General features: G+C 45.7%; 1 protein-coding gene across 1 annotated transcript; it reads left to right on the top strand.

Annotated features, from left to right (window-relative positions):
- The first annotated feature begins 14,691 nt into the window (after window positions 1–14,691).
- Window positions 14,692–19,853, top strand: UCHL1 (ubiquitin C-terminal hydrolase L1). Its single transcript, XM_049795937.1, has 9 exons — window positions 14,692–14,834; window positions 14,982–14,993; window positions 15,356–15,484; window positions 16,600–16,750; window positions 18,081–18,166; window positions 18,242–18,289; window positions 18,661–18,730; window positions 19,073–19,131; window positions 19,428–19,853. Exons 1-9 carry the CDS (start codon window positions 14,802–14,804, stop codon window positions 19,512–19,514), a joined length of 675 nt encoding a protein of 224 aa, XP_049651894.1. The 5' UTR covers window positions 14,692–14,801; the 3' UTR covers window positions 19,515–19,853.
- Window positions 19,854–23,663: the final 3,810 nt, after the last annotated feature.

Genomic DNA, 23,663 nt, shown 5'->3' with positions numbered 1-23,663 from the left:
CCTCCTCCTCTCCCTCCGCCCCGGCCGCCGCCCAGAGCCGCGGCCCGCAGGGGGCCGGCCGGGCGGGGCGAGGCGGGGAGGGGGGGGCGTGCGCCGCGGCGCCATGTTGTGTGGCGGCCGCCGGGCCGGGGCGCGAGGGGCGGACGCCGCCGCCGGTCCCCGCTGCCGCCCCGCCGAACCCCCGGGCCGCGGCCGGTGGCCCCTCAGCGCTGCGGCACTGGGGGGTTTCAGTCAGCAGCTCATCGGTGGCCTCCAGAGCAGGTGTCCTATAGTGAAGGGGTAGGGTTTATGCGTGAGGGCAGGTGTACCCCTGAGAAAAACGAAAGGCCATTTTTTCTCCTTAGGGGACAAAAGAAGCGTCAAGGCTTCCGCTTGGCAAATGTAGCAATAATACCCTGATCAAGGTGAGGCAGTAGCAGTTTGGCTCCTGAAGTGCCGCTGCGGTATCCCAGCACTCCCCCAGCAATAACGAGAGCCAGACAGGTAGGTAGCCAAGTAGGTTTGGAAGCCCACCTAGAAGAATGGGTTGTCTGTCACGCTGGGTGTGGACTCCAGTAGCACCGTGGGGGTGTGCTAAACACCCACATCGGGGAACCCCTCTAGTCACGGACTAATGGAGGGTGCTTGACACCAGCATAGCGCTCCAGGCAGCTGTGTTCTGGTGGGTCTCAAAAGTTACGTAGCCAGCATGGACAGAAAGAAACTGGGTGTGTTCTCAAGTGTGGAAAACAAACGAGTAAAAGGACCAGTCACTGCTGCTCTAACCTGCTCGCAGTCCTATAGTGCAACATTGAAAGCAGATCCCTAGGCACGTCTTGAGATGGATGAGCAGACAATCGCAGCAGCACCCCAGACAGTTAGTATTGAGGCTTAAAAGAACACACCCATGGGAAGATCCTTCTGTTTGAAGCCTTCCAAATATGTGGGATTTTGCGTGTTCTGTCAAGATAGGCTTTTGAGATTACAGGGGGAGAAACTGCTCATTGCTGAAGCAAAAAATTCAGCATGGGATGGTAGCTTGGTGGAAAGCATGTAACTGCTAACAGACCTTTTGCTCCTATACCTTCTAACAATCTTAGGAAGTCCCTGGAACAGCAGATGCAAAACAATCAGCAGTAAAACACAGTGTCGTATTGGAGCGACCAAAGACATACAAGGAGGTCAAAGAAGACTATTACAGTAATGAAATGGCCAGTCTCATTTTTTCTTAAATGAAAACACATTTGGCAATCCTATTGAAGTGCCCGAGTCTACTTTAAAATTTATCGCACCATTTATAATGGCAAATCTATTTCTGGAAGACATGATTTTTCTTGGGCATTCCAGAAACTTCTTCAGTATTTTGTTCCCTGACTTTACAACTACGCTCCTGATAAAATCAGAACACTCATGAACTGAGCACAATTAGAAGGATCATTAAGGTGAATAGGAATGCAGCATCTTTAATTAGAAATATTTATGGGTTTAGAAGATCATATTGACATCCACCAGCCTAAAGAACAGGAAAAAAAATTTCAATTATAAGCAGTACAGTGACAAACAAGAAGCAGCAACAATTAGGCAAAGATGTAATAATTCAAAGCAAAGCACCTGGAAATTACACTTCTATACTTCAATAACTTACTCTTAAATGTATTGTTGTAGTTTTGCAGTGATACTCACATTTTCCTATTTGTCTTTAAATTGGACATGATTTAATCTTCTAATTTGTCATAAAAAAGCAGCACTTTTGTAAGCTAAAACTCACATTTTAATTGATATTTTTAGATCCAGAACTATGACAAAGCTCCAAAAAAAGCCTGCAGATAGTTCTAAGGATCTGTAATAGACATGTGTCATCACAATCAGTTCCAGTAGGGCCGACAACCTCCTGAGACATCCAAAGGTGATTCATCACATTCCAGCATTTGCAAATCAAGGTGCTTCCCTCTTCCACAAAGCACATCATTCAGCAGGAAGGAAAGCCTTTAGGCTTTGATGGCATACTAGAGCAGGACTCACCCTGAAATTTGCACTTTATCTATTGGAGAGATACAAGACAACTATCAGGTTACCCAAGACTTAGTGAATAGCCTATTAATATATTTCCCTGACAGAAATGGCCAGGCAAGATACTCATAAATTCATGTTCCTTTGATGAGAAGTGTGAAAGCACTGCATTGTGGTTTTTGCTGTGTGGTTAAAATGATGATTAACATTTAGTTACATAGTCTATATAATGCACTTCAGATTGGAGTGTAGTAAGCAGAGTCATAAAAATGAAGTGTTGGGGAAACTAAATAAGGAATTTCATATACGTCCTAAATGGACAGCCGCTCAATACGCTCAGACTTCTCAGAATAGGCTCAGCCAGTCTCATCAAATATAGATCTCTTGGTTTAGAGCAATCCGATGTGTTAACTTTCCAAGTACAATGAAATAGTTCCTGCAGCTGTGGCCTTCAGGAAATGATACAGAGCCTCTGTACGTAAGACACAAACATTTTGTGAAACAGCGTTTATAAACATAACGGGGGGGGGGGGGGGAGAAGCCTTTCTATTATCAGCTCATACCAAAATCATTTCATCATCATCTTGCTGTCCATGTGTGAACTATGACTGCAAATTTATTTTGGTCAAAGTCCACCCGACTTTGCAACAAGGAATGACTGCGCATAGGAGTCTTCGTTGGCAAGCAAGCCTCTGTACCTCAACCTTCCCCAGAGCGTGGGTCTGCAGACCCTGCTTTGGGACTGACTGTGCCCCCGAACGTTCTCTCAGGAGAATATAGTTTCTCCCCCTGCTTACTTCTATATACCAGCTTTTTACTTACAGGTTAGCCCAAGTAGGGGGATAGTGCCCAATGATCCCCTCTCTTGAGAAACTTCTCACTGCAGAAGGAAATAGGAAAGAGGTGAATATGAAATAAGCAAGGCTACCATCTAGTGGTACAACTGTACTTCAATATTTCAGAGGAACCTACACCATCAAATTTTGCTGAATATATTGATCCTAAACCCAAGCTTAACATAGAAATTTAATTAGGAGAATTCAGTTATAGCAGAATGGTAATTTTCTTTGGAACTATTTCTCCAACATTTTCACACAGCTCACTGTGACATTAAGTCTCCATCTTAAAATACTAAATCAAATAATTTTCCAGAAAGAACAAAAACCACCACACACATTGCACACACAGCTAGAAGATTTAAGACTTAGACTTGTAGCACGTAATTTTTCATTACGGACTTGAACATGCTCAGAGGGCTTAGTCCCCTGGACACCTTGCTTCCTAGGACCTGTGTGAAAGCATGTATTGCTCCCGTTATTTTGTGTTCCCGTCTCATTACTGCTCCCTGGGCAAGCATACAGTGAAAGCCTGATTCTGCCATGGAGGAACTTCCCTGTGTTATTTATGGAGAAGCAAAGACCATGAGACATCAGTCTCAGATAAGATTACTCCAGTAGTTTAATCAAGCCAGGAACTAAATCAAGGTCTCCCGTTATACTCATGGAGCCCTCTCCCATCCACTGCATTAGCTATCTATATCTTGGGCACATTACCACTACATTAATGAAGGCTGTATGGGAACAAGTGCAATCCAGAGCAATTTGCAAGCCAGCAGTTTGCTGATTTCTTGACATGCCAAGCAAGGCGGAATTATAATTTCGAAGTTTATTTCTAGCTCCTCAAGAATGCAAAGCCTTGCATCCAGGAATGGTTGTAAAGTAAGTTATAAGTTATGTCTTAGACATCTGACAAGATGTAGTTCTCCGATCTATCCTTTCCGTGCCTGTTACACAACAGTATATTGGGATTTCCTATGGGTGAGGTGAAGGAAAGGTGGCCTGGCCTGGCTCCCAGGCGTATAAACTCCCTGAATACATGATGCACTTACCCAGCCCACCCACTCATCCAGACAGGGGCAACTCCTTTTTTTTTATCATTACAGGCAAGTTCTGGGGAGGTGAGCAGGTTGACTGTGTTAGCTTGCGAACAATTGCAATATTTGAAAGAGGAGAACATACCAACTGACCACTGTAGCAAAACAGTCCATTTTGGACTTCCTTCTAGCTGGAGGGGCCAGGTGAGGGAAAGCTGCAGTTTGTAAGAAAAAGCTGTTATTACTGCAGAGTTTCTAAATCCTACAGTAGCTGCTTAGGCACTCTGCTAGAAGGCAGTAGGTATTTTCAGAGCTGACTTTTCAGCAAACTGTTTACTGTTTCATGTTGCTCTGGGACACAAAAATACTCAAAAGTTGCCACAGAGCAAGGCCTGAAATTATAGGCAGTCAAATAAAAAGAATAGCTCACACTTGCAAAGCTAAGGTGTAGCTAGATTTTCTTGCCTTCGGTGCTTAAAATGGGAAGTATAGCCCTGCTTTCTGATGGCTACTGAAACGTATGATCTCCAGTATTTTTCTGCATCTGAGAAATAGGAATATGAAGCGAGATTTTGGAATGCCACTTGCCTTTGAGGCGACAATTGTCTCTGTATTTTGAGAAGGCAGTTGTTCAAACAGCACAAAATAAAGCACAGCTTAGAAGTTTTAGGCCAACACCTCTCCACTGTTGGCAGTTGCTGTGTTTCAGCCCTGGCGCTCTCACACCTTGGAGCTTTCCCTGGAAGTGCTGTGCTGCTGGTTCTGCTTCCCGCCGGGCAGCTGAGGATGGTGCAGCAGTACAGCTCCCTGTGAGGCAACCAGGAAACCCATGTCTTGGGCCAGAATGGCTAACCCACTCATATGCTGTATATGCATATATACGCATTCACATCCACTAATACACATTAATTACAAGGTGTAGAAAGCTAAGATAAAGTTGGAAACACTAGGTTTACTAACACCGGAAGGCCAGTGCTTTGTCTCTGAAACAAGAGAGACAAAAGTCCAGTGTCTAATGTCCTAAATACAGCTAGAAAAGCCCAGGCTGCAAATGCACTCAATGGGAATTTTGCCCTACGTGTATAAACATACACTGGAAAGAGCGACATGTTTTGCGTTTATATTTGCAGCTGCAGAATGTGATACAGTCCCATTGTTTTTCTGATCCATAGTGTAGTTCCCCTCACCATCTAAATATTTTTTCTCCACTGAGACAGGGATTTGTTTCAGCGTGTACATTCATAAGCTAAACACCTCCACTAAAACAATAAGGCTCAAGGGCCAAACTGTGGTGTTCTTCATACCCACATGTGCTTTGGGTAAACACTGCAAAACAGTGCTTGTTAAACTGATCTTCAGAAAAACAGTTTCTCCATCAGTGACAAACACTGTCTAAACATTTCTCTGAAGGTGGGGGGTTGGAAATACTCTCCTTCTTGTATAGCATGGACAAATTCCTGGAGCAGAGGGGGAGAAAATCCTCCCTTTCTCCCCACTTCTGATGCTCTGAGACCAGCCTCTGAAGATGCACAGGAGGCACTATAGAGTTAGGCTCTGAGAGTGGTTCGGGGCAAAGGCAAGCCTGGAAGGGGTGATGTTTCCCAACCGGGCTTGTTTCACTGTGTTTTTAATGTTAATTGCTTGCAGTTGAGCCAAGACTAATAACCTTCCACCGGCAACATCCACAGCAGTGTCAGAGTGGTTTGGGCCCCTGCACTGCTTGGTAAGAGCAGCACAGCACGTACAACACAACTGCTTTGCATTAGAGATACACTGGGTGGTCACCATGTGTAAAACACTTTATGACAGAATTAAAACTTAACCAAAGGGTTATGTTCTGCCAGATGTACTTCTGGAAAGTGGTTATTAATGTGGGGTTAAGCCACTCATTCTTACACATTTTGAAATCAAAGCCTTGTCTTGTAAGTACAAGTGAATAGCTACTCTTAATTTGTAATTAACACAGGAATTGGTACAGGCAAGACTTTGAAGATCTCAGTGGCTAAAAAGCACATACTGAATTCCACTAGCATGACTAAGGGATCCATTTAATGCTTCTATGAGCTGTTACAGAGTGGAGAAGCAAGAGCAGCTCAGACCTAGGCCTGTGAGGCTTTGTATGAACCAGGGTAACACTGAGAAAGTAACAGAGCAGTGCTGCTCTGAGTCACTTCCGAGTCACCCGCCTGCTAGAGCTGCACACCCAACATGCATATAGATATATAGATATATATATAGGGGCCAGGAACTGTAAGATATGCCGTAGGGTTTAGTAGTGATGAAGAGGAGGTAGTTTAGGACTGGCTCAGACACAGAAAATTTCTTTCCCATGCAGTTGGGCATAGCCAGTCCACTTCAGGATGGGACTAGATAGGCAGGTGGGTCTCAGGGCAATCCAGGGACCTCAGGCTCTTGGCTTCACTTACTGGACTGGCAGCAACTCTGTACCAACCTCGCTCCCCAGGTGAAGTAGCTCTAACAGAAGAACCATGCTTGAACTTCTCACAAACTGTCTGCGGCTAAGGCTTTACTTCAGGGCACTGCTCTAATTAAAAACAAAATCCCCACACTTCTCAAGAGTGTGCACATGTAGGTGAGGAAGTAAATTAGCACAAGTTGGTGTAAATATTGTGGTACATATGTCCCTGTTGATGTATTGAACTTCAGGGTAGCTTGTGCTACCTAAGACATTGTTATGGAAGTAGAGTTTTCAGAGAACATGCTAAGCTAAGCACACCTTATTTCAGAATTTATATAGGTGGGGGTGAACATGTATATAAAAGGCAGATAGAAACATTTAACCAAAAGCCTACTCATATGATACAGTAAGAATACAGGAACAAGTCAGGTGTTTGGAACAAAGCAAGCATCTTTCAGGATTCTGTGACTGAGTTAGCTAAACAGCTTTTTTTTTTTTTTTCTTGTATGATGTGGCTTTGTTGTTCACTGATTTCAAGTGTCAACTGCTTTAAATTCTGCTGAAGATCACCACTTGCATAAAAAAGACGGGATGAAGGAATGCCTTTTACATCTGGATTAATGCCCATCACAATCCATCCCCTCTTCTCTCCCCCCAAAAGAAGATAAGCTGACCTCCAGGGCACGGTGTAAAATGGTTTGTGCTGCTGAACTGGAGGAGTGACAACATTTCACAATAAACCCCGTTCACATGAGAGTCCTTGTCTACAGGTGCCTCTATTGTCATGCAAGCAGGAAGAGCTCCTATTTTTGCAACAGACACAAAAGCTCTAGCTATTCCCTTCTGGCAGAGCCCTACCTCTCACTTTTTCATCCAACTGCAGGCAAGCAGATTTCTTAATTTGCTCCTCACATTCCCCCGAGAAACACCAAAGCCAGGCTAGCATGTAAAGAGACCACATGTGATAACAGACTTGGTCCAGAAGTGAGGTCTTTCCTCAGCAGCTCCCTAAGGTATGTATTCTGTCCTTTCCGTGAAAAGATTTCACTCCTAAGGATGGAGCCCACTGATGTGAAGAGGTATTTGGGAGGTGGCGTATGCCTTTCTCTCAGCACCCTGGACACCTGAGGAAGTGCATCTCTACCATTTTAGAGTACTAGTGAGTCATTGTCTTGGTATCCTTTCAACTGACTGACAACATTCCTCAGCTCTCTTCTTTTTTTCCCCTACTCTCCTGCAGCTTAAGAGTGGATAGTGCTCAGGAGAAGTTTTGGAGCTGCCTTTTATTTTGTTTCACAAGAAACTCAGCCTACTTAAGATAAACTCTTCAGTGGTCCCAGAGGAGAGGCTGTGAATGCTTTCTGGGTGCTATGTATGGCTGAGGAGTATTCAAAAACAATTCTAAGGATAGGATTTGCTAAGTAAGTTGTGACTGAAGCAACTGAAGACTGCAGGGGAGAAGCAGACTGAGGTCACCCTAGGATAGCCTGGCACAACACAGCACTTGGGAAGAGGCACAGTGAGGCCGCACCTTGAGTACTGTGTTCAGTTTTGGGCCCTTCACTACAAGAAAGACATTGAGGTGCTGGAGTGTGTCCAGAGAAGGGCAACGGAGCTGGTGAGGGGCCTGGAGCACAAGTCTTCTGAGGAGCGGCTGAGGGAGCTGGGGCTGTTTAGTCTGGAGAAGAGGAGGCTGAGGGGAGACCTTATCGCTCTCTGCAACTACCTGAAGGGGGGTTGTAGCAGGGTGGGTAACAAGCAGTAGGACAAGAGGAAATGGCCTCAAGTTGTGCCAGAGGAGGTTTAGATTGGATATTAGGAAAAATTTCTTTACTGAAAGGGTTGTCAGGTATTGGAACAGGCTGCCTAGGGAAGTGGTGGAGTCACCATCCCTGGAGGTATTCAAAAAGCACGTAGACAAGGCACTCCAGAACGTGGTTTAGGGGGCATGGTTGATGGTTGGATTGGATGATCTTGAAGGTCTTTTCCAACCTAAATGATTCTATGATTCTATGGTGTTGTACAAGAGTGTATTGCAGCAGTCAAGTGCTGCTATTTACGTCTCTTGCAACCAGTAGTTTAATTCGTATGGCTCATCTTGTTTTCTCTTGTGCTTGTTAATCTGAGGAAAGCATCAACTGGATGAAAATGTAAGTAGGGATGTAAGTCCTTATCACAGATCATCCAAGAGCTACATCAAAATTAGAATTTATTATTATCAGCTATTACATGTATTACGCTAAAACATTGCACAAAAGGAGGTCCTCTTACTTGAGATGTGTATTTTACCTCTCTAGATAAAAGCACTAATCCTAAGAATGTATAAATTAACAAAACAAAGACAGAGGAAGGAAGGAGGGATTGTTCTTCTCTACTAGACTAGATGAGAAGTATGGATTGTTCCTGCCTATAGAAGAAAAAGGGTGGCTTGCTAACATCACCAAAGAAAGCATTTGAGTGAAAGGAGACACATGCCGATTGCCCGGGTACCAATATACTGTCTTCCTTATCCATTGAGACAAGGCTTGCAAGCTTTCCTATCAAGTAAAAGCAGATAGTGTATCATTTCATCAGAAACCAAGACAACCTTGTCAACAATTATGTCCCTCCTGCCCTTTTTTTTTGGGGGGGGGAGGGAAGAGAAAGGAGTCACTCTCTGTTTGTCCTACTTCTACCATGAAACAAAGCATACTATCACTGTGCTTCTGATAGACACCATCACCATATGGTGGACATGATTTTGCAGAGGAACAAGGTGAAGAATCTTAAGCATCCTGCCAGACAGATCTGACTTCAAGAAAACCATGGCCACACTCTTCAGAACCAAGACTCTCAAGACAGGCCTTCAAAGCTACATTTTAGCACTTTAACACTTCCACCTACAGATTTCCAGAAAAGCTGTTGTATTCTTTAGTTTGTTTTTTACATGGAGGACTTGGCTGTAGTTCAGAACAATTGCAGAGTCACTGCTGGCAGTCAATACGCACAAAGGCAGTCCTTGGGGGAGCAGCCCCCTCTCATCAGCCTGACCCTTTTATCTGCATAGCTTCAGTGTTATCCCTCTCCAGCTGAGCTTCATCACAGGCCAGACCCAGAGTTCACATCCTTCAGCATGTCTCCACCTCAGCAGTCCTTAGTTATTACATCTCCTATACAAAACACCACCTCCTTGTGGAGAAGGGGATAGGAGAACCTAATTTTTCCAACCTTCACATTAAGTAAAGAAAGGTTTTATTTTTTCCCCCATTCCCAACTCAGCTCTGAGCTGCTCTCAATTTCTTTCCCTTCCCAGACTTAGTCCTGCTTGACATTTGAGACATTTTAGCCCAGAGCTCCTGGCCCATGGGCCTGGAGAGCAGCTGCCGACAGCCAGGTGCTAAGCAGTGACTGGACTTACATTGCCACACAGCGCTGGGCTGCAGTCATTGAGACTCCTCACAGAAATATTTAAATTAATCTGGCTGCAATTCAGAAACAAACACACGCCTCTCTTCCTGCTCAAAGCTTTCATGGACCCAGGCCCTCTATAAAAGCAGTCATTTGTGCTTGCCCTTTTGATCCCTCTGATCTTCTAATTAAAGGCTTGGGCACTCACGTGCAGGAATTACTCCTGTGCTCCAGACAATTTACCACAAGAGAAGGAGGACGTTACTGTCTTCCACAGATCCCTGACGCTCGCTGTCCCTGCAGTGGCCTCAGATACGTTTGTCATGTTTTATGTTTGGTACCTTGTGACACAGTGTGCAGGTTCTGGCTGGGATGGAGTTAATTTTCTCCATAGCAGCTGGCATAGTGCTATGTTTTGGATCTGTGACCAAAACAGTGCTGATAACACACCCATGTTTTAGCTAGTGCTGAGCAGTGCTTGCACAGCATCAAGGCCACCTCTGTTTCTCACGCTGTCCCTGCAGCCAGTAAGCTGGGGGTGCACAAGAAGTTGGGAGGGACACAGCCAGGACAGCTGACCCCAATTGACCAAAGGGGTATCCCAGACCGTATGGCTTCGTGCTTAGCAATAAAAGCTGGGGGGGGGGGGGGGGGGGTTGGGGTAGTTTTCCAGGGGGCCGTAGCTCAGGGACTGGCTGGGCATCGGTTGGCTGGTGGTGAATGATTGCTTTTTGCATCACTTTTTTTTTTTTCTTCTCCCCCCCCCCCTCCCCCCCTTGTTTATTAAACTGTCTTTATCTCAACCCTCAGGTTTTCTCACTCTTGCCCTTCCAATTTTCTTCCCCTTCTCCCCCTTCCTGCTGGGGCCAGGGGGTGGTGGTAAACAAGCAGCTGGGTGGAGCTTAGCTGCCTACTTTGGTTAACACACAACATGTAAGACTTTCTCCAGCATGTAATGTGGGAGAAAGGCTTTCTTCAGCTAATACAATTTTTTATTTTGGAAAAGCTATATACATGCATGGTATGGCTGGATAGCAAGGACAGTGGTATAGCAGTGATAGAGAGAATATCGTATATTCACTTGATGGAAACCATATGCAAATACAGTCGGGGCCAATTCCTTTACATTTGTCCTTTGCAATACTGCAGACATAGGCGTGTGTAGATACACTAACATGGAAAATGTTAGGGGTGGAAAATAAAGACAATGTTTTATTAGCTTTCCAGTTACCTACTGCATACTAGTTGCTAAATGATGGGAAATTGTCTTGTTTCACAGCCACATATCTACCAGGCTAAAAGCCTATCATGCTTTAACTAAGTTATGCCTGTGTAGTCCTTGTGGACTGTGGCTTGCCTCAGCAGGCTGATGACAGTCCTACTGACTCCTGGGAATTTCCAAAACAGAAATAAAGTCTGTCCTTGCTATGTGCTATAATGCATAATCAATCATACATTATCATAACATTCATTAGGGTGAGCTGCACAGTAAAAATACGTATCCTTCTCTCATCACGAGGCAGTTAAGGTGGGATTCATCCATCTAAAAGCCAGTGTCCCCACTGTAGACCTCTACACCTGAACTGGGTCCCATAGGCTCCCTTTATAGTCAAGGGGGAAAACCTGGTGTTTCTAGAGCACAGTTTTTCTCAGCCCAAAGCTACCATCTCTATTTGGTCCACTGACTCATGCTCTCATATTTCTTCTTCCCACTGCTGGTTATGAAGGCATCCTAAATGTCCCTACCTTAGTTACACTATGACTTTTCAGGACTGGCCTTAGGCAAAAGTAGTCCTAGCAACTCTTCAAGGATGCTGCATTTCTGTATAAGTCAACCTCTCTCAAGCACACTACTGTAGTATAACTGAGCTGTCGTAACAGCCCTCAGGCAGGATTTACCCCCAGCCCAGCAGATGTACTTACAGTAAGTGATCACAGTAATCTCAAATACCTTCAACTCAATATAGGATAAGTGCAAATGGGCAGTTACCAGGAGAATGGTGACATGCTGTAATGGGTTCCTGTGGCTCCAGTACCTGCACCACCATATACCTGCATGCCTCTGACCTGGGCACCACCAGCCAGCTATGGGCACCAATTGTTTGTTTGGGAGGTAGGGAGTAGGGAATTGAGGAGATTTCCAGGAATGGGTTTGGGATCCTTCTTTTGGGAAGCGAGTCATAAGAAAATGAAGAAAGGCACAGGTCTGAGGTGTTTGCTAGGCAGGTGCAGATAGTACAGCTGAAGATGGGGACTTGGACAGCCTCAGGGCTTAGATTTTGGCAGCAGAAGAGGAAAATTATTTTCTAAAGAATAGTTTACAACCTCAGCTTCTATTTCAGGAGCTCTGCATGGTCTATGGCCAGCTTTGCCTCCTTCACTACGCTGCTTGTCAGAGATGCTTTTGTTAGGAGATCTTCTGAACTCAGAAACAGCCCTTAATTGTAGGTCTAGTCCTCCCTTATGTAAACCTTCAACTGAAACACGGGGAGAAAGTAAATACTACGATCAAGTTGTATAATTAAAAGAAAGATATCTGCCCAAAGATCATACACGTAGCAAAGATTCTTCTGTACGTGCTTTCTAGATTAGGCATCTGAGCGAAAGCTTATTTGCAGACAGTGTTGAACAGCACAGGTAATATTATTACATTTGGAGACTGCAGGAAGTTCACAAGTATTTCCAATCACTTTTTCAGGTAAGTTGATTTCATTGCAGTAATGGAAATGTATTGAGTTACATGTTCTAGGTACATCTACTGATGCACTGAAGAAAGACGGTCCAGAGACTTCGTCTTTGCAAGGAAGTAGATGGGGACTGCATATGACACAGCACTCACTTTTTATGTGACTTCCCAGAGGCAGGCATCTTTATGTGACTGTAGCAGATTTTTAGCAGTTTTGTCTTGTTATACTTACTGTTTATTTAAAATTAATGTATTGATAGGTTTGGCAGATTCTCCCACAGAAATGATCATTCCTGCAATGGTCCCTGTATGCTGCTTATGGCATGCAGAGACTGAAACAACACTCACACAGCTCTTTGCAGTCTCCTCCAACAGCCTAGACACAGGAGCCATTCCAGGGATGACTCTGTAACCTAGGGATCTGAGCACTGCCATTGCTCTAAGGCAGGCTGAAGTTATAACCACTATTTGCCACTGAGCAATTCAGAAATAGGATTTTTCTTACCATTTTTTGCCTTCTCTTTTGCAGGGTGCAAGATGTGTGCTTTGCCACCCCCTTGGAGGAGCTGCATGCAGTCTCTCCAACATATATATCAGGGACCGTTGGCATCATCCTTGTTCATTCGTTGCTTTGCTACACTTGCATCTTAGAGTGCATGAAGAGGTGATCACAAAAGGAAAGACAGTCAAAGATACTACATAGAATAAATATTTTGGGCCATTTTTAGATTGCTTATAGGTTATCAATGACTGTTTTCAGCTAAACCATTGGGGGGGGGGGAAGATACTGTCATTTACTGTGAACCTTCCCCTTGTCCTCCCCAAAAATCTTTGGTTTTGAACAGTGTGCACTGCTCTTCCCTTTACAGTGATAGACTTAATCACAGGATCACGGGATACTTCAGGTTGGAAGGCCTCTCAGGATGTCTCTCAACCAATCTCCTGCTCAAAGCACTGTCAGCTATGAGATCAGCCCAAGTTGCTCAAGGCTTTATCCTGTCTGGAAACATCCCATCTTTGCCCATAAAATACAAAACCCTCCTTGCTATCCTGTCTTTTCTTCACCAAGTCTTGTTACAGGTAGAACCAATGTGACACTGTATCTCGAACCTTTTGTGGCCGTATTTCAGAGATGAAACTGTAGCTTCTTTCCCTAGGAGTTCATTGTAAACTGAGTAAGGTTGATAAATAGGTCTCAGTTCAGAAATGTACCTGTGCAACCACCCGATATGAATGATTCCCCACTAACTTACAGTGCAGTAAATCTAAATTTAATTTAAATGTGCTTGAAATTAGGCAGGTACTTAGAAATCTTGCTGCACTGGGGTCCAAATCACTCTGAAACATGGTGGAAAACCAAAGGAAGAAAGTCATCAAAACCAAACAGACTGCAGACATTCAGCTGACTATTTTGTTCAGTATTTGCATTGTTTGAGAGATAACTGTGTAGCATCTCTCAGTTACCCACAAGGCTCCCATCTGGCTGTTTACCAGTAAAATCTGAAAGGCTGTTTGGGCTCCACGTGATTTCTAGTATTTCAAGTAGGTTGCTTTTGTTTCCTTGTTCAGAGATGTTTTAGTCCAAAGACATTGTGTGGAGAAACTGTCAGGTCATGAATAAAAGATAAAAAGCCCCGTATTATAAACAGCTTCATTGGACTGGTTCAGGAATTGGTTCAAACTGCAGAGATGCGACCTGCAGACAGCTGACTTTCGCGACCGTTTTGTAATCATACCAAAATGTAAAAAATAAGTATCTAATGCTTATGTTGAATATCAAGCCCATCATATACTTTATGCAACACACACAGAGCGGGGCCCAACGCTTAGGCAGCGCTCAGGCACATCCCAAATGCAGGCACCTGCTTTCAGGACAAACAGAGCTCCGGGGCTGGCCTGGCGGCGGCGGAGAAACGCGTTGCCTCCGGTGATGTCTGCCGCCCGGCCCCGCGGGGGGCCAGGGGCAGGGCCGGGCCGGGCCGGGAGCCGCGGCCGCCACCTCGGCCCCGCCGCTTCTAGCACTTTCTCCACACCGACGTAAGGCGGGCCGGGGTCCTCCCAGCTCCCGCGGAGGAAGGGGGACTCGGGGTCGGGCAGTGCCTCCGGCCTCCCCGCAGCCGCGGCCGGACCCCCCCCCCCCCCGCCCCGGGGCTCACCGACCCCGACCCCCGCCCCCGCGACCGCGGGTCTTTCACTCCGCGGCGCGACCGCCCGCCCGGGCTGACACCGCCGCGCCCCCCGCCGCCCCCCCCCGCACTTTGGTCGTGCCCTGCTCCTCCCTCTCCCCCCGCCGCGGCGCGGAGTGGGCCAGCCCGCCCCTATATAAGAGCCGGGTGGGCGGCTCCGCGCTGCAGCGTCGACGGCAGCGGGGGGTTGCGCTTGAGGTGTTGCGGGGGACATCGTCGTGCAAGGGGCGCAGCCTGCCTTCTTCCCGGCTCCCTGCAGCCATGGCCTGGCAACCGATGGAGATCAACCCTGAGGTGCGCGAGGGGCGGCGGCGGCGGCGGGGCCGGGGCCGGGGGCCGCGGGATGGGGCTGCGGGGGCGGGATGATGGGGGCGCGGGGGCGGGCGGTGGGGCGCCGTCTCTCCCCGGCACTCACCCCTCTCCCCCCGCATTGTCTTCCAGATGCTGAACAAAGTGAGTCTCCGCCGCAGGACCGCCGCGGGCGAGCGGGCGCCGCCCCTTCTCCCTCCATCCCTCGGCATCCCGCCCTGCCGGGGCCGCGCCGGCTGGAGCGGAGCGGAGCGGTACCGCTGCGCGGGGCGCGGCCGCACCTGCGGAGCGGCGCTGAGGCCGCGCCCTCCCCCTGGGGCGCCCCCTCGAGCGGGCGGTGCCGGCGGCGGCGCCTGGGCGCGGCCGGCAGGTGGCGCCGCGGTGCCGCGCGTTGTGCTGTGTCACTGGGGCGCGGCGGGGGGGGGTGGGCGGCCGGTCTCAGACGTGAGGGGCGGGGGGGGGGGAAATGTCGCGGCCGTGTCACCCGCTCGCTGTGCCCCGTGCAGGTGCTGTCCCGCCTAGGGGTGGGTCCCGGGTGGCGCTTCGTGGACGTGCTGGGCTTCGAGGAGGAGGCGCTGGGTGCCGTGCCGGCCCCGGCCTGCGCGCTGCTGCTGCTGTTCCCCCTCACCGAGCAGGTAGGCGGTGGGTGGTGCCCCCGGGGCGGCTGTTTGGTCCCTCCTGGACCGCTCTCCTTCACAGGTCCTCCGCGCTGCAGCCCTGCGGCAGCCTGTGGCTGCCCCGGTGCCGTGTGGCCGGTGGTGCTGTCCGTGCGGGGTTTCTGCTGCTCCCCCGGTAGGCCAACCGGGCCGCGCCTGGCCCACATGGCCCTGGAGTAAAAAGCAGACTGTCGTCAGCAGCAGTGTCTGTACCTGCTGGCTGACGGCGGGTACTGCGGGCTGCTGTCAGGAGTGTGACTGTGTCATCTCTCCAAGCATCAGATGGTTGGGAGTGGGTTTGGCTTGCACTGGGGCTGTAGGTGGGTGGTGGGTAGTACGTGCTGGGTGCTTGGCCGCAGCCTCCAAATAACCTGAACTAAAATGAACTGAGCAACAAAAAAAGGCCTCTTATTCCAATATTCTCCTTACACTTTGTGTATGAGGCTGAGGAAAAAAACATGAGCAGTCTTGAGTGTGAGGAATAGCAATTCTGTTACCATGCTGAATCACCGCATCTGGAGAGGCCCAAGTTACTTCTGTATGATTAGTACATTTAGTCCATTTGATGCTAAGGAAGTAGATGAGGAGATGGCCTTTAAAATAAGGTATACTTAACAGGTATTTAAGGAAGGATGACAGCCTTTCAGTAGTGATGGGGTTTGCATTTGTTTAAACACTGTTCTGATGGGGAGGGATTCATGAAGGGAAGTAACCTAAAGGCACAAAGGCGAACTATGGCGGAGACATGCTGAGTGGTCTCATTAAATGGACCAAAACAATTGAGAGGGGATGCAAGAGAGCCTATCCATTATATGATTTCCCACCCCAAGCTATTTCCAGTGTACCGAACAGATGGAGAGGCTGAGAACAGTGTCTTTGGATATGACTGAGTCATGCAGGTAGTCCATTAAGACTTGGACTGCATCCAGTATAGACATACGATGCTTTACTGGACCTGTGCCACAAAGATGTCTTTCTGGGTAAATCTTTGTCCAGTCCTGGTATTGATTCTCCTACACAACTTGCTTGTCAAGTAGTTTGCACAATAAGAAGATATCACTGGTGAAATACTTAAAACAGTTCCATGTTTACAGCATGAGAACTTCAGGAAACAACAGACTGAGAAAATAAAGGACCAAGAAATCAGTTCCAAGGTGTATTTCCTGAAGCAGACAGTCAGTAACTCCTGCGGGACGATTGGTCTGATACATGCAGTTGCTAATAATAAAGACAAACTCAAACTTGGTGAGTATGAATGTTCTGAAGTGCTTGACTTTCTTTCTTTTTTATGACAGGAAGATTGAGTGGGTATGGGTTATTGGAGAGACCTGGGGCTTTCATGCAGGCCAAGTTAAGGCATGCTGTACTGCTTCAGTTGGTAAGTGGGTCTTTCAGCTCTTGGAGAGGGGCATGTGGTTTCACCTACTGCCTGAATCACAGAAGGTAATGTACTTTGACTCCTGTCTGCTAGCTGCAGAGGTATCATCCTAGTGAATGATGTAAGGGGAAAAGGGGACTGGCCAAGGTCTGTTTGTAACTGGGAAGTACCACATCCAGAAGTAGCTATTGACATTGTTGATGTCAACTGAAGAGATTAAATTCTTCATGCCACCTATGTCTAATGTAAACAGACTTGCTTAGTGTAGCCTGTAAATCAGTCTAAAACATGGTTTCTTTTTGCTGGGAGAGTAGAACAGGATGGTAAGTAGGCTTTTCCTGCAGATGTAATAGTTTTGATGGTTCTCTTCCTATAGAAAAGCATATAAAACTGGCTTAGGCAACTGGTGGCTGGGAACTTGTGGGAAATAGGATTACAAGTCCTTGTCAATGAAGGGTTGTCATTGAGTCCGGGAAGTAATTTACTATTCAAAGACTAGAGATCTGGAAAAGAAAACTTAATTTCCTTATTCCAACAGAACTTGAACCCTTTGGGTGGTGTGGGATTCCTCATACAAAGGAAAACACATATAGAAGGCTATGCGAGAGCAGCTTTGCTTTACTCTTCTTGAAAGGATTCTCTGAAATACCACACTCTTGATGAGTGAAATGGATGATGCATCATGTCTTTCATGTAAGACTAGAATGCAGGGCATCTTAGTACTGCACTACTAATTTATATTCTGGAAAACTAAAGTAAGCCTATCACGAGCAAGTGCTGTGTTCATTTGAAGGCAGTGAGACAACTTAACTTCATCTACCCATATTCTGTTAGTTATACTTGAGTATCTTTACAGCTGGTACCTTTCTTAAATTCCTTCAAAACAGGACTCAACACCTCTGCCAAATCTGCAAGGGGAGAATCAGAAAAGCTAAGTCCCATTTGAAAGTGAGTTCCAAGACAAGTATCCAGAGTAGCCTGAAGCACTTGCAACTCTGGCTGTGTAGATTGTTGTTAATAGCTTCTGGATAAATAGCTTACTTCAAGGGGTAGTTATAATTTATAAGCTGGAGATGGTTCCAGGCTGAAAGCAGTGATTCCTAGTTAGTGCAACAAGCATTGATTGCTATGGGTTGCATCTGCACTGTAACTGATGTTTTACCTATACTGAATAAAATCTTTGATCATCTTGTGCAGATGAGGGGTCTGCCCTGAAGAAGTTTCTTGATGAAACAGCTGATCTGTCTCCTGAAGAGAGAGCTAAGCATTTTGCAAATAATAAGGTATATGAACAACACAAACTGCTGATGGCTCTCAGCACTTAAGGATGTAGTAACCTGTATCTGCTTTCTCCTAAGGCTATACAAGAAGTCCATAATTCAGTTGCACAAGAAGGACAATGTCGGGTAAGATATGAGTTTGTAAAATCTTGGGAGAATGGGTTAATGAAGGTGGTAGAGCAATGCAGTTTTTTGTCTGGCAGGTAGCTGCTACAGCTAATGAGGAAAGAGAAATAAGTGACTCACGGGTGAATGCTTGTGCAAGGTTTCTTCTTCAAACATGGATTGAAAACTGGGGTTCAGACCCAGTCTGAAAATGTGACTGTACATTAGGATTCCTGATGCTTGACCTCGTAGAGGTCTTGCAAACATCTCAAGTTTTTAGTCCTTTGCTGTTGCTTTGTTGTTGACATTTCTTCTGTCCTGTAGTCACAAGTAGGGTTTGCAGTACTAGGGTTTCTTCAACCTAACAAATTTATTTAATGGTCTCTCCTAAGGTTGAGGACAACAGTGTGAACTTCCACTTCATCCTGTTTGTCAATGTGGATGGACATCTGTATGAATTGGGTAAGGTCTGAGAATTCTGCAGTTGAACTGGGCCTATGTTACGCTGTACAGGAGTGCTGGGGGCTCAGGCTAGATACTTGGTGCTGGTTAAGCTGTTCACTGAGGCTCTGAAAGCAATAATTTGTACCTTCACTTGAAGATTTTAACTGAAAGCCTAGGCCCTCTTCTAGAGCATGTCATCTCCTGTAGAGCTGAGAATACTTAGTCCCCTTCTCACTCAAGCTATGTATTGACAATTTGTTCTGACCTCCCAAATATCTTCATGTGTGTACTTGTTTTTTGGGCCCACTATGCTCAGTTCTGCTAATTCAGAAGTAATGTTAAGTGCACTTTGTTTCACAGACGGGCGTATGCCATTTCCTGTTAACCATGGCACAAGCTCAGATGACTTGCTATTGAAGGTAAGCTTTCTCCCTTGCTGCTTGTTTACCTGAAAAACAAGGCTTATAAAAGGGTGAGAGGCATGCATTCAGCATGTAGTGGCTGTACTGACTTGTACAAGTTGGTGCTGCTTATACCATGGTAACAAGGTAGTATTGTGCCATAGAGGTAGGTATCTGTTAAGTGTATTAATTGGTGCCACAAGAACTTGTAACTTAGTTGGTGGGTCCCAGAGAGGAGCTGCAAAGACTTGGAGTGTACAGCAAGTGTGTTCTGGTAATCTAAACGGCTGGGTTTCTTTTCTTTTTATCCCAAGGATTCTGCTAAGATCTGCAGACAATTTACAGAACGTGAAAAAGGAGAAGTTCGTTTTTCTGCTGTGGCTTTCTGCAAGTCTGCCTGAGACTCTGAAATGATGCAAGGAAGGCAGTCTAATAGCACACCAGTAAATGCAGTCTAAACTCCAGTGCTTCAGTACTTGTTAAACACAGCTGTTCTGGTAACTTAAATTGTTTCCACCTTTTGCTATACACAGAGCAACATCAGCTGAGCTTATGCTAAAGGATGAGCTCAAGTTTTAATGTGAACGGTTTGGACACATCAGATGTCTTTAGACTCTTTTTTCACATGTTAAGTAGAAAATGCTTAACAGGCCTTGTTTAATCTGTGTCATGTTAATTGAGCTGTTGGTTGATATTTCCTTGTCCTTAATGAGAATAAAATATTCTGCTGGAAGACTAAATGGACTAAAGTGATCACTTGTAACTTTCTCCAAAAGGAGTTGTGTGGCATCCTCTGTAAACTTTGTTTTCAAAGGACCCTCAAAGCTCTCCTGTGAGCAAAAAGTTAATGTCAGCCTCAGGTTAGCAGGACAGGTGCTTTTTCTAGTGTCCTGAAGGCCTCCAAGAATAGAGAGATGCACTGCTGTCTAACGTTCCAGTGCTGCTTCTGGTAAAGCTTTTCCTAATCTCCAGCCTGAAACTCTTCAATTTGCCACCCTGAATACATTTATTTTAGTGGGGTAAGGTGTCAAAGAAACACTCAAATGTCAACTTAAAGCTGTGTGCTCTTAAACAGTGCTATTTGTGTTAATACTAAAGCAACGGAATACCCACTGAATGGGTTGGTGTTATGTTTCCTTATAGGAGACAGTATTAGAACAGGGTTTTTTTTTCCTCCTACCTGTAGCTAAAAAATCTGCTGGCTAATGCTGAACACAATCCTTAGCTAGCTGGTGTGTGCTTATCAACTTAGCATTTGTGTTAGGAAGGCCTTAGAGGCTATACTACCTCTCCCTTCCAAAATGATCTAAAAAAGAAGCAGTCCATGCTATGTGAATTCTTAATAGCAGGATGAAATTTTGGGTAAGGGGAAAGAAAGATACTTAATATTTTGCTTATTCCTTGGCCTCAGCTGTGACCTTCTGTGGAAACTATTCTTCCCTGAGTCTAGCTGCTGTTTATCTGCAGCTCCTTGCTGATACCTCAGGTAGCTGTAAAGGGTAAAACACCCTTCAACTCTGGCCTTTCTTCTAATGCAGTGCATCCTAGTCTGTGGCTGCCAGCCATGTTGTATGGTGCTGGGTAACTTAATGTTCTTAGGTGGTTGCTGGTGGTTTGTGTATGCTGCAAACTGTTCCTGCCTTCCAGGCTTTTTTTGAAGGGTAATTCAAAATACAAGCTTTGATTAGAGCAGTGTTTGGTATTGGGCCTTGTTACTGCTCATATAATTACCTGATAGCTGAAGCTAGGGGGCTGCAACACATTTTAATTCAAATTCTGAGCATAAGTTAAAGCTCAGAGTACTTCAGTTCTGAACATCAGTCTCTTTCAGTTTCTGTTAGCAGGGAGGTAAAAGCTACCTGCTCAGAAAAGGTCTGTTACATGTGACTTGCTGGTCTCTCCAACAGCACCTTATTCTGCCTGTTAGCGGAAGGTGTTGCAGGGTAGAGGAAGGTCTCCTGGGGCATCTCTGCTGCAGCCTCTTGCTCGAGAGCGCAGGCTCAGAGCCATGCCTGCAGCTCTGGCTGCTTAGCAACGAAGCCTGCAAGAGAGGAAATGCATGTGGCCTGAGCACGGGAGGATGGAAGGAGCAATAAGAATCAGGTATGGTAGGAGGGGGCACAAGAGAGAGCAGAGCCCAGTGAGCTGTATGCTGTACCTGGGGGAGGATGCTTTAGTTCTGCAGGGGACCCCTTCATGCCTCTGCAGGCCATTGCCAAGGGTACCTGCTATAACTGTGTCTGTGTACAGTTATGCAGGCAGTTGATGCTGAAGCAACCTGAAAGTGCCTTTGAGATACTACTGTATTGTTTTATAGTGATTGCAGCAAGCAAATGTTTCTGGTTTTGTTTTCTTTTTTTTAATCTAGCAATATAAATCTCCCAGTGCTACTGAAGTTTACATTTTAGTGTTTCATAAGCTTTCACTCTTTTGCTCAAGCATCTGGGTTAACAATCTATTGAAAAGCAACATTTGAATAATTTTGGTCTCATGGAAAAACAGGGAAAGGGTTGTGACAGACCTTTCTTATTTTCTCACCTTCTGGTCCCAGGTGCAGCTTCAAAGGATGGAAATAAAGAGAACAACTAGGGAATGCATGTTATCCATCCGCTCATGTGTAACATCACTAGCAAGGCTGTTTTTCCCTGCTAAAATTACCACAGGGGCCTGGCAAACAGCTGGGCTTTACATCAAAACAGCCTAGGTAGAAAGAGGAGGGTAAGTTGGTGGGGATTGTGAAGATCTCAGGTGTTGGGACAGAGTTGCTTTGGATGAAGGAGGTCTCAAACAATAGGTGAGGATCTGTAACCTGGATAGATGGAAGCTTTTGCGATACTAACAGTGCAGCTGTGTTAACTGCATTCAGAAGAAAAGTCAAGATACATGGAAGTGTGTATGTGCCAAGTCAAAACCGTATAGAATAAGCCATAAATAGAAAACATGAAAGATGTTCTAAAGCCGTATCAGGTGTGTATAATCTCAAAAAAAGTGCTTTTATGCATATTTCCTGGCTAGTTTTGCTTACTTGCAAGTTATTAATTTTAATCTTTGCCCATTGTTTCACACTTCAGCAGTAGTGTTTGGACCAAGAGGTGTAAACGTCTGTAGGCTTTTTTTTGAGTGCTATGTATCAAAACACATTGGTTTTTTGAGAAGATGCTCTCTGATAATTTAATATTTTCTGTTGGTCACATCCTATCTGAAGTGAGGCTCATTTTGTTTCTTGTCTCTCCTTGTTTTCTCCTCTTTGTATTTTCATCTTAAATCTGTAGTTCCATATGGAACTGTTACCTTTCCTTGATTTCCTGTGCATCCTCCTTAATTAAAATAGCTCTTTTAACCCGATTCATTTCTCATCTAAAACCCTACGTGTTTTTCCTGAATTTACCCCTGAATTCTCGCTATGACAATTACTGAGAGGGGCAGGAGCTTGTGCAGCCTGTTTTGTGTTTTATGCCCGCTCTGAAAGAAACCTGTAACTGGCTCTTGCCACTGCCACCCTTCCAGATATGTGAGGAGTCTGTTGAGCAAATCACTTAATTTGAATTAACAGGTTCCTGTATTTTTGTGCAGCCTTCCAGAGGTGGACTTTAAACAGTTAATATATAGAACTATCCTTGGAAATATTTGAGAAATATTAAAGAATCTCAGATAGGATTTCAAGTGTATGTCTTTAGACCTGCACATTGCTGATTTAGAACCGTATCCGGGGTTGACTGCACACAATCTAACACTTTTTTAATCGGGTGTTCTCTACTGTGTTGAAAACTATTTAACGTGTTCTGTAGGTGGCAGCATTGGGAAACTTTCAGCAACAAGTCTGATTGAGGTGCCTCCAATGGAAAAACAGATCCAGGTGTGATTTTATTCAACCGCGTATGTTATGTGAAGTCCACAGGTACTCCTGCTGCTTTCAGTGGAACCACTCACCTGTTTAAGCACACTTTTGATTTCAGAACCAAATATCCAATCCTTAATTTAGTCAAAAGTTAACTTGGGCATGATGTAACGTCCAAAGCCTCTTACGCATTTCAGTAGCCTTTGGCTTAGGTCCATAGCTTATTTGCAGCTGATACAGCCTCACACCACCTCTTTGTCCAGTATATACTGCTATACAATACATGCACTACTATTTCCATGCTAAATAGGAAATGGGGGGAGTAAGGAAAGAAAGGGGGAATAACTCCAGCAGCATCCAGATTTTGATGCACAGACCAGTTTATTAATCTGTAAATATTTAAGATGGAGACGTAGTTACCTGAAAAGGGGAACTAGACATACTAGTGTCCTCTGCCTTTGATGCAAAGGCACCAGGGAGCTCTAGGGGCGAGTCCCACCAGCCAGTGTGCTGGGCGTAGGGAGAAAACAAGAGACTGGCAATAAACCTTGTAGTCACAGAATCCCTCTTCTGGTGCTGCTGACAGCCAAGAAGAGGCTGAGGACAGGACTGCAGCTCGGTGAGACTGTGGACCAAATGAGAGCAAACAAGAACTGGGAAAAATGCAGCCAGAAGCTGAGTGACAGCATTAAAATTCCTCTGTGACCAAAGG

Source organism: Accipiter gentilis, chromosome 3 (assembly GCF_929443795.1).
Source record: "Accipiter gentilis chromosome 3, bAccGen1.1, whole genome shotgun sequence".
Taxonomy (NCBI): domain Eukaryota; kingdom Metazoa; phylum Chordata; class Aves; order Accipitriformes; family Accipitridae; genus Astur; species Astur gentilis.
The sequence above is the reverse complement of the archived record's forward strand: the minus strand, read 5'-3'. Positions and strand labels throughout refer to the sequence as shown.